The following is an 11,615-nucleotide window of genomic DNA, read 5'->3' as shown; positions in this document are numbered from 1 at the left end:
CAAGTGAAAAGCAAAATAATGTTATCCAAACAAATGTCTTTAAACAAAGTAAGTTTTCCTTTCAAATAAAGAGAACCAAGTATTTTAGCAATAGAAGTGCACATAATTAACATCAATTCATAGTGACTGGCATGCCATGGAATAGGAGAAAACACACATATTACCCATTCAAAGGTCAAAAATATTTTTTCATACCCTTGCCTGTACTGTAAGTATAGAACTGCAAAACACTAACAGACTTTCTGAAAGTTTTTTAAAAGAATCCAGTAACTCGTTCAGAACTTCATAAACAGTTTCTGAGATACCACAAGCACCTGTTTCCACTGTGTTCCAACCGTGGCTTATAAGTGGAAACATGTACAAGCAAAAGCAGCAGTGCCCTGGGTGCGATGACAAGGCGAAGCCCCCTCAGACATATGCCCAAGACTGGGATTAGGGACCCAGGGAAGAGGATGCTGCCACCGTCCTCCCGCGCGCGCCCCACTGTGCCCCGCGGCGCCGGGAACTTACAGCTCTGGTTTCATACAGAACCAGCTTCTGGACCGAGCTGATGATGGGGGCGGCGGCCGCGGGCATGGTAGGAGGAAGTTGGGGCTCCCACGACAGGGCACCAGGCCGCGGCCCAGGGTGCGGCAGCCTCCACACAGCCCCAGGAGGCCCGGAGATAAGACACCTCAGACCCCCGACACTAGATCCAGCCAGAAAACACCACTTGGACAATAAACATACAGAAGACCGGGTACAGCTCAGGTGCTTCCGGATCCCTGCTCCCCACCTCCAGGCAAGCCCCGCCCCGGGCACGTCGGGGGCGGGACTGGAGGATATACCGTAGAGAGGTCGTGTAGAGGCTCCAAGAACCTGCGTGCTGCCTGGGGAGGAAGTGAAGGGCGCCATTTTTGGTGAGGGCAAGAGAAAAACTGGGCGGAGAAAAAGTCGCGTGGTTAGTTTAGGCTCTCGCTTTGTCTGATCTCGCTTTTTAGAAAAGGGGGACGATTTGCGACTGGATTGCTTCTTTTGAAGCGGTTCTCCGACTTGTAGATAGATCCAATAGAAGTTGGTCTTTTTTTCTCTATTTCTGCCCTTATTTTCCTAGAAACATATCTGATAGCCCTTCCCTGAGTGTCGGTGTTTTCCCCCATGCATCTCTTTGTTATCCATTTTAACCCTTGTAAGAGTCAACAAAATGCATATTGTTCTGAGGCTGTGGGGTTCAAGGAATTTTTAAAAATCACCTTTTTAAAAAAAATCACCTGAAGTTGGACATTTTGGACTTTGCCACGTATTTGTGGCGGAGACCGGCCATTTGTAAATTCTACAAATGGACTGCCAAGTGTAGTGCCCTGTGGTGCGGCACTGGCTTTGGAGACGGGCAATTGTGGGTTAAAATAAGGTTTCTTCCATTTGATGTATGTGAACAGGAGTGGGTAGTGTACATACCGTCTCTAATCGTCACCTTCTATATCTGTGAAAAGGAATGTGTTATAAATACAAAGTTAAGTGCAAAAGTGAATACGTAAAATTTTTAAAAATGCATGAATTACAGCCCCGCCTCACGAGGCCGGGTCCCCCAAGAGGCCCTGCGCGAAGCCCCGCCAGGGATTCCCTAGGCAACCGGTCCACAGACCGAGAGGCACGGGAGGCGGTTGCTGCGGCCGGCGAGTGGGGTCCTGTGGGCTCCTGACGACTCTGCTGCGGCGGGGTAAGTAGGGGTCGTAGTCCCCCGCCCTGACGCCTTTTGTATCAACTGAATGGAGCCTCACCTCCTGCGGGGACCCCAGACCAGTTCCTTTTCTTACAAAACTGAACTTCGGGATCTCTCGGTAAAGGACTTTTAAAGCCACTTTCCCTTCCAACGACTAATGTCTTCATTCCGCAAATATTTACTGAGCACCTACTAGGAGAGTATAAGGCGTCGCCACAGCAGAAGTTACTAGGTTTCCCGGGAGAGGGACCGCCTGTAAACCACAGAACCCACTGCTGGAGGTTTCCCAACAGCTGAAAATGTGAGGGAACTTTAAAAAATTCTATTGAATTATAGTATAAACGCATAACGTAATGTGATGTTCGAGGTTATGTTACACAACAAGGAGATGTTAGAGATCATATTGTAAATTTAAAATTGAGAGATTACCAAATTTTTAAAAAATAAATGTTTAATTATTTAGTATTTTAATTTTTCTTTCATAGTTTAGTCCTACCTTTATTAAGAACTAGAAAGCTCGTCACGTCAGTTCTGGCATTTCACGTGGACCTGGATCTTTCAACTGGGAAGAATACTGAGTTCTGTTTTGTTTCATAATGGAAACCAATTCTTCTGAATATAAGCATTAAATACTTGCACTATGTTTTTATTTAGGATAACAACTCTTATAATATCTGTGGACTTCTGGTTTCCAATATTTAGCTTTCAATTATTATATCATACTGTAATAAAGCACTTCCATTTGAACTCTGTCTTTGTTGGTTTCCCCCAAAAGCAGATCCTGAGACAAAAATTCGAGGGCAAGTGCTTTATATGGGAAGTAATCCCAGGAAACAACATCAGTGAGCAGAAGGAAGCTGATCAAGGGAATATTATAAGCAAATTTCTCTGTGGGCTGAATTCACTGGATAATCCTGAGATGTATGTCTCAGAGTAATTCTCTCTTAAGGGCAAAAGAGCTGGGGCATTTATTCACCAACTCCCATCAGTTATTGTCTGAGGCCTGCTATGGCAGAACATTAATTTCCTGGAACTTCCAGTCTGCCCTGTGCTCAGGCCAACTAGGTATGGCAGCTGGAAAGAGCCCTTAGGCAGAGTCACACATGCTAGCCTTTGGAAGTCAGGCTGGCCATGCATGGAAAAGGTACATGTCAAGTGGTTACGGGTACTAATAGCATCTGCTACATTCCAACCTTTGCACTACTCATATCTACCCTGCCCCCACATTAAGTTCACACCATCCCCTCACCGATTCTTCACGGTGGTCGCTGGTCCCAGTTTCTAAAAGAAAAGGACTTACTAAAAGATGATTAGTGGGACAAGCTACAGAATCCACTACTGCAATTAATCCTAGGTCTGTAACTGATAATTCATCACTTCCGTCCTCTACCACCCATTCTAGATTTCTCTTACCGTTGGCCAGCACTTCTGCTGGTCTCGGTTGTTTTCCCAGTAGGGTAACCAGCCTTCATCCCTGAGGGGTGTAAGCCTCTTGTTACCGTGTCTTTGTCAGGTTGTGCTTGCTAGAATTACAAGAGGTGTCTTAGAGAAATCCCTGAGTTCAGACATACATCTCCCTCCTCCAGGTATGTAGCAGCAACCCTATCCTCAGCTGCCAGTGCAGTAACTCCTTATGGGCATGTGGAGCCACAGATGACCAGGCAGCAGTTTTAGGTTTAGTGAAACCTAACTAAGGGGATCCTCTGATAGAAGCATCTCTCTCCCATCAATTAAAGCCAGGACCTCCAGTCCAGCAGAGCCTGAAGTCATGAGGAAAGGTGATACAAATTCCTCATGTCAATCACTGAGAGTGATGGTAGGAGGGACCATTCCTAACCCTTGCTTCAAAGCATATTTCTCATCTTGAAGTAGTATCTCAATCCCACGTGATCCCAAACAGAGCTTTAATTGTACCTTTAAGAGGCCATTCCAACATTCTGTCAGACCAGCAACTTCTGGATGAAGTGGTATGTAGTAGAATCAGTGGAACCTTCTTATCATATCTCCTTTACTATAAAGAAGGTCCTTTGATCCAAGGCAATATTATATGGATCTCATTGTGATAGATGAGACACACTCCAAACCCTCAGATAGTGGTGCTGGCCAAGGCATTGTGGGTAGGGAAGGCACACCCATACTAGGGACACATGTCACCTGCTGCCCTACCCAAGGTGAAGGGGTCCCATGTAATCAGTTTGTCACTGAATGGATATACCATATTAGAGGGCTTAGCCTCAGTCTCTGCTGCAGACAGGTGAGGTGTTCAGTGGTAGAAGTGGCTAAATCAGCCTGATGAGCCCATGCATGACCTCCATTGCCTCCATCCCCACTATCATGCCTCCTCCATTCATGAGCCCATTTTGGAAGCACTGAGGTGACAAGGATAAACAATGGCTGGCATTTACTGGATAATCATCCTGCTTTGTGAGACACAAAAATCCACATATTTTGTGTCCACTTATATTTATTTTCTATGTGACATAACAAAATTACCACAAATTTAGCAGGTTAAAACATGCATATATTATCTCAAGTTTCCATGTTCAGGAGTCCTGGCATAGCTGAGCTGGGTCCTCCACTCAGGGTCTCACAGTGCTGCAGTCAAGGTGTTGGCTGAGCTGCATTTTCATCTGGAAGCTTGACTAGGGAAGAACTGGCTTCCAAGCTCATTTAGATTGTTGGCAAAATTCATCTTTTGTGGTTGTAGGACTGAGGTCCCACTTTTCTTCCTGGCTGTTATCCAGGGGCTGCTCTCAGTGACTGGACGCCACCCACTGTTCCTTGCCATGCAGTCATTTGACAACATGGCAGCTTAATTCAAAGCCAACCAGGAAGTCTCTCCAGTATACTAAATGGGATCTTATGTAATATAATGTAATCATGAGAATAATATTTCTAACATTTTCACTAGATTTAGAAGCAAGTCACAGATTCCATCTGCACGTAAGAGAAGGGAATAATAACACAGGGTGTGACTTGTTAGGGGTTACCATAGAGTGTGTTTGTACACCCCTCTCATAGTTTCATTCACATACGTCTTCCCCAGAACTTTTTCTCTTGTCTTTCAATCTTGCTCCTCTCAGGCCCTTGACCACACCACTCAGTATTGTCCTCCAAATGCAGGACCTAGGAATACTGCTTATGTCTCTGCCCACAGGGGTGCCTGGGTGGCTCAGTTGGTTAAGTGTCTGCCTTCAGCTCAGGTCATGATCTCAGGGTCTTGGGATGGAGCCCTACATTGGGCTCCCTGCTCAGTGGGGAGTCTGCTGCTCCCTCTCCCTCCCTCCACTTGTGCTCTCTCTCTTTCTCATTCCTTCTCTCAAATAAATAAATAAAATCTTAAAAAAAAAAAATCTTTGCCCACAAGGAGGATTTTCCCTAATCATCATCATTCACGGCTACCCCCGAGTGGGATTAAAGTTTGGAAGCATTCCATTTACAGCTTGCACCAATATATCATGATGCATCTATGATTTTTTAAAATTTTCTATCAGCTGTTCTTAGGGAATTCCATATGAGGTGTGAGCTGAAAGAGAGACATTGGTGAGCAAGAGATAGGCGACATGTGTTCTGGGCTGCTTATTTATGAAACTTATTTGTACTCTCCAGGCCTGCTTGGAACTGAACACTTGGAAGTGTTCCATTTTTATCATTTGGTGGATTGCTGCTATGCCTGCTCAACTTGAGGACTTGATCTGACATACTCAGCTCATGATGGGCACTTCCAGTTCCATAGTCACCTGATGTCTCATGGCCAGGCATTCATTCTCTCCCAGAGCCCAGAGCATTACCAAGAGTGGCTTCTTGAACGGGGAATGGTTCTCTGCTACAGACAGCAGTGATCTACATAAGAGGTTTCTGTCGTGGCTTTGCTAAGACTCCAGAAGTATTCTTACGTACTCTAAGTACCTCCCTATTGCATCATGGGATCTGGCCAGGTATAAGGCCCAAGAAGCAGGCCTCTGGTATCATACACTAAAACTGCTGCAGAGCTCTCTTGCTCTGAGCTTCACTCAAAACTGATAGCTTTCCAAGTCACCTATTAAATGGATCAGAAAGTATCCCCAAGTGTGCTACGTGCTATCTCCCAAAACTAGAGACTTATAAAATACTGCCCCTCTTCTTTCAGAGGTAGAATGCGTGAGGTACAATAACTTGTCCTTTACCTTGGAGAGAATATCTCGGAATGACCCAGACCACTGGCCTTTTAAAACCTCACCAAAGTAACAGGCCTTTAAATCTTTGTAAATATATCTTCCACTTTCTGCTGCTCGTGTGTCTTATGAAGGCATCCAGAACACTTGCCACTTCCTGCTCACCCAGTATTGTAGATCAACAAGACCCCTTGGTACTATATTTGCTACAGACATGGGAGAGTCCTTGTGTAAAACTGAATGTCCCTTGCTGACTGTTCAAGTGAATGCAAACTGCTTCTAATCTTCTATTCTGACAGGGATTTAAAAAAACACAACACATTTGCCAGATGAATAACTACATACCAAGTACAAGAAGCTGTGTCCAGCTAGTAAAGATCTCATCTGCACAGCAGTTACAAATGGGGCTATCCCTTGGTTAAGTTTTCAGTAGTTCACCATCATTTGTCATGATCTATCTTGTTTTTTCAAAAAGCCACACTGGAGAATTAAGCAGGGCTATGCATCTTTTAAATAGTTTTGGGTAGTACCTTTCCATTTCATTCATTCAGAATGATTTACTCTTATTTATCTGGCCTAGGGGCCAAGGAGCAGGTAAGCAATTTCATGACCTTCCACTTGGCTTTTCTACCACATTGGCTCTTACTCCACAGGCAGGGAACCACTGTGAAGGTTTTACCAGCTGCAATCCCCATTACGAACTCAGGGACCAGGAAAATAACCATGAAGTGATTCTGCAGACCCTGTACTATAGGATAGACTTGAGCCAAGACTCCCATTTATTACTGGTTCTCCATTTGCTTTCACTCCTACAGGGGGCCGTGATGGCATTTTGAATCCACTGGTGTTGGTGTCAGCTCAGACCCTGTGTCCTATTGACTTGGAAAGAGGAGGATAGTCCCATTTCCTCAGTGTGTATTTTCCCAGTTAATGGTTGTAGGTTCTCTTGGAGAAGGATTGGGGAATCCCTATTGTGAATACTTGTTAGGTGTTGTAGGGTCTATTCTCGAGGGCTCCTTGCCTCCCCTTCAATAAATGGGCTTTGGAGCTAAGAGCTGGGCAAGGAATCATGATTTTCCACTGTGGCTGCTGACATCAGCCTTTGATTCACTTGCCCTTTGTCATTTTTAGAAATGTAAGTTCATCAGCATTTTTGCTGACTGCTCATCTGTTTCACCCCTAGAAATTCTGTGGCTTATCAGCCGTCACCACAGATCTCTGTGGGTCTTGCTTGTTGCCATTCTGGACTTGCTGCCCATTCTAGTAATTACACCTACTTTGCTTCTGATAGTTAAGTGCTGCCATCTGGCCTCTGCTCTCCCAGACCTTCTCATCTCCACTGAAACATGGGACCGCAGTATCATAGCAGCCTTTCTCCTACCTCCAATCCTGGCCTACAAAGGATAGCCACCACTGAGCTTATTAATGATACTAGTGCCTCCTTACTAGTTCATTCCTTGTAGCCTTAAAGAAGGGAGTATCCTCTGGCCATCCCAAATGCATTCCCTTGCCTCATTTAACATGTCCTCATTTAACAAATCCATCTAACATGTCCCCTCTGTGAGCCTTTCACACCCTACTCCATATTCTGCTATTCTAGAGGCATAGGTTAAATAAGGACAAGAGGCTACTTTCTGCACAAGTGCAATAAGCACAACAAACTTAACTCTTCCTCTGCTGAGATGTTGTAACTGCAAACGGACTGCTAGATAGGTGGAGTGGATGGTCCCTGGGCAGTCCTCAGTTGGGGCTCTCTGTCAGGATGTCCAAGGTCCATCCTCCCATCACTCATGCCTAGTTTCCTAACACAGATAATCATGGGGTTCAAAGTACTTAGACATCCACCTAAATGTTCCATCCCAGGCCTTAGGGCCCTGGTTTTAGTGTACTTAATATTCTTTAATAAATGTACCATCTCTCTAAAAGGTTTAGATGCATTGTCTCCTTTATAACTACATTTTATAGTAGCATTACTTATTTTTTTGTACTAAAAATAACTTGAAATTTTAGTTCTTTTGTCATGAAGTTTTCATCTCAATCTTTTTAATATACTAGTAGTAATTCTTATAATGTCTTGTTTCATAATGACATCTTAAAGTAATATTGGTATATTGAGCCCATTTGATTATTCTTAAATTCCACAGAGAAATATAATCATATCCCATTTACCGGGAAGCATATAGCCCCCGTAATCCATTTTCATTGTTCCATGAACAGTGTCCCAGACCACTGGGACATAGTTTTGTTCCATTTTTGAAGTCTGCTTATTAAAGTCATTTCATAAGATTTTGTAATTTTTCCATAAAGGGTTTATATATCTTTTATAATATTTAATCCTGGTTGCTTTATTATTTTGCTGCAAAGAGAAGTCTTTTTATCTTTAGTTACATTTTTTAGCAATTCATGCTGTATAGAAATGCAACTGAATTTTGTATAATTTTGAATCCAGCAAATTGGATTATCAGATTAATTCTCAAAATTTATCTGTGATATATTAGTTTCCTATGTAGACAATCATATCAACTGGGAATAATTACAGTTTTCTTTCTTTTGTCTTGTCACGACCTGAAAAGAACATTTTTAATATTTAATCATTAAATGTAATGTTTGTCTTTTGTTAACACCTTTTATCAGGTTAAAGAAATTCCCTTCTATTCCTAGTTGCTAAGAGATTTATCCTTTATTAATCATTAAAGGGTGTTGATTGTCTCATACTTTTTCTACATCTATTAAGACAATCATACAGTTTTTCTCTTTTATTTTAATATGATAAATTAATTTCTCATTCCCTCTCTTGCTGTGTCTCTCTCTGTCAAATAAATAAATAAATAATCTTTAAAAATGAAAAAAAAATTATTTTCTCATATTAAGCCAGCCTTGAATTCCTGGGGAAAGCCCAACTTGGTCATGATGTTATCTTGTTATATATTGCTGGATTCAATTAGCTAATATTAGGATTTTGTAAATCTTGTTCATGAATGAAATTGGTACATCATTTTGCTTTTTCACGCTATTCTCTAATTTAGGTAAAGGTTATATAAGACCGATAATCTGATGTAAGAAGTCTCCACTTTATCTCTTCTCTGAAAGAGTGTAAGATTCTAAGACTTGGAGCTCTTCAAAAAACCATCTGGTTTCTTTTGTGGGAAGATTTTTAGTTACTCAGTTTCCTTATAGTTATAGAACCACTCAGGTTTTCTCTTTTTTTTCCTGAGAAGCTGATTTTTCTAGGAATTTATCAATTTTGTTTAAATTTTCAAATTTATTTGGGATAACTTTATGATATCCTCGCCTTATCTATATTATATCTGTAGTTTTGTTACTCTGTAGTCCTTCCTCCTTTCTGTGTCTAATATTGTTTGATCAAGTAGACAATAAATCAGTAGGCATTATGGAAGATTTAACCGATAAAATTCACAGACTTGATGTAAACCTCATTTAAAGAACACTACATCAAAAAAACATAAATCACATATCCTTTTCAAGGAATCAGGGATCTTTTAAAAAACTACAATGTACTAGGCCATAAAGCAAACCTCAACAAATTTCAAAAAATTAGTCTACCATGGAGAACATTCTCTGATTAATGACAGAAATAAAAAACAAAATCTTAATTTTAAGATATAAGAAACCACACTTCTAAAATTGTTTAATTGTGCCTTCTATCTTCTTGATCAATCTTGACAGTTTTCTATTTATACTTTTTTTTCAAATACCACTATTCAGCTTTGGTGACCCTCTCTATATATGTTTGTTTTCTATTTTATTAACTTTTAAAATATATTTTTCTATTTTTCCTGTTTTTTTTCCCCCAACATCTTAAAAGTGCTGAGCTTATCTCATGTACTTTTCAGAGTTTCTTTGGTTCTAATGTAAATATTTAAGGTTTCTAAATATTACTTTAGCTACATCTTCTAAGTTTTGATATGTATGTTCATTTTTTTTCAGTTTTACATATTTTCTAATTTCCATTCAGATTTCTGTTAGAGCCATTAGTAGTCAGTCCCTACACATGTGCACATACACACATTTATATGTGTCTCTATAACATATGTGTATGTATATATATAGCATATTTAATTTGATCTTTAATCGAATACACACATCATAACATATATGTTTATGTATGTATATATGTACTTTTATCTTAATTAATCTTGCAGAAACACTTCGTTTTAGCTGTCTTTTGTACAACATATAGCTCATTTTGCTTTTTGTCTCAAACTAAGAGCCTATTATTGTTTTAATAGATAAGTTTAACTTACTTGTGAATATCGGCAAAATCTTTGTATTTAGTGATGTGGAATGGCTTCTAGGCTAAGTAAATTCTCAGGATATTCTCATATTCCTTCACCTGCCGGCTTCTTCCAGCTACATTAGTCACTAACAATTTTACTCTTTCTTATTGTAGTAGTTTATATTATGAATTCTCAAGAGAAGACAGAAGAGCATCCTTTTGCGGATATATTTAATGAAGATGAAGCTGAATATAACTTTTTGCTGTCTAAACCTGTTTGCTTTGTTATATTTGGGAAACCAGTAAGTTATCTTTTCTAACTTATTATTTACTATAATTTTTATTTTTAAAGTCATAATATTATGTTACCATACAAGAAAGAAAACCACATAATGTGCTAATTTTTTCGAGTGTTAGGCTTTCATTGTATGACTTAAAAACTGATATAATATTGGTTGTAAGTTCCTAACTTTATCTTGTCTTGTACACTATAATTGAAAAGGAACCTACATTGTACTTATCTTTGTTTTTATATTATGAAGAAATAGAACTCATCAAAGCATTGCACCATGACAATTGTTAGTAGTCTATGATCCAAGGTTATTCCAAACATAATTTGCTTATAAAACTTTCTGTGAAATTTGTTATGAGGTTCCCTGGGTATGTGAAGAAAGGACACTATAGAGACAAACTGGGGCTCTCCCATTAATATCTGAAGCTACTGAGAGGCAATGTGCCTCACCTTTGCCCACAGTGTGTTCGCAGACCTATGTATTGTCTTTCTACAAAATAAAAAGAAACCAAAAATGGATGATATAAGATAGCCTGCTTTTCTAGGCATTTCTAGTAAGGACCTCTAAACGAGAGGTATTTTCAGCCATTGAACTAGTTGGTAGTTAGCATTAGAGCCTGAGCTGGTGAATTAAAGATCCTCTCCAGAACAGCAGAGACTAAGAGCTGGATCCCACCCTCGATTTAATTTTATATAGACCCTGGGACAGGTACCAAGAAATGGTTCCAGTAACTTTCATTATGTTTCTTAACATATAATAGAGTTTTAAAAGTCAACAGTGAACATGGATGGAACTAGAGGGTATTATGCTAAGCAAAATAAGTCAGTCAGAGAAAGACAATTATATGATCTCACTGATATGTGGAATTTAAGAAACAAAACAGAGGATCATAGGGGAAGAGTGGAAAAAATAAAACAAGACGAAACCAGAGAGGGAGACAAACCATTAGAGACTCTTAATCATAGGAAACAAACTTAGGGTTGCTGGAGGGGAGGGGGGTGGACAGATGGGGTAACTGAGTGATGGACATTAAGGAGGGCATGTGATATAATGAGCACTGCGTATTATATAAGACTGATGAATCACAGACCTGTACCCCTGAAACAAAAAATACATTATATGTTAATTAATTGAATTTGAATTAAAAAGTGTTCAAAATAAAAGTCAACAGTGAGAGCAATCAGGTGCAAATATTACTACATTAAAGTAATCTTTTGTCTTGAAAATAT

General features: G+C 40.2%; 2 protein-coding genes across 4 annotated transcripts in view; one reads left to right on the top strand and one right to left on the bottom strand.

Moving 5' to 3' along the window:
* The window catches only part of FIG4 (FIG4 phosphoinositide 5-phosphatase), a 106,745-nt gene extending 105,936 nt beyond the window's left edge, over window positions 1-809 (bottom strand). For all 3 annotated transcript variants that reach the window (XM_031023910.2, XM_081828792.1, XM_081828793.1), the window contains exon 1: window positions 511-809. In XM_031023910.2, coding sequence (XP_030879770.1) covers window positions 511-576 — 66 coding nt within the window. In that variant the 5' untranslated portion in view covers window positions 577-809. The remainder of the gene's footprint in view (window positions 1-510) is intronic.
* A 514-nt stretch (window positions 810-1,323) lies between these two features.
* AK9 (adenylate kinase 9) overlaps window positions 1,324-11,615 on the top strand; it is a 96,208-nt gene continuing 85,916 nt past the window's right edge. The window contains exons 1-2 of the mRNA XM_081829364.1: window positions 1,324-1,699; window positions 10,268-10,395. Of these exons, the coding sequence (XP_081685490.1) occupies window positions 10,279-10,395 (117 nt within the window). The 5' untranslated portion in view covers window positions 1,324-1,699; window positions 10,268-10,278. The remainder of the gene's footprint in view (window positions 1,700-10,267; window positions 10,396-11,615) is intronic.

Source organism: Leptonychotes weddellii, chromosome 8 (assembly GCF_054177405.1).
Source record: "Leptonychotes weddellii isolate Sample4059 chromosome 8, ASM5417740v2, whole genome shotgun sequence".
NCBI lineage: Eukaryota > Metazoa > Chordata > Mammalia > Carnivora > Phocidae > Leptonychotes > Leptonychotes weddellii.
The sequence above is the reverse complement of the archived record's forward strand: the minus strand, read 5'-3'. Positions and strand labels throughout refer to the sequence as shown.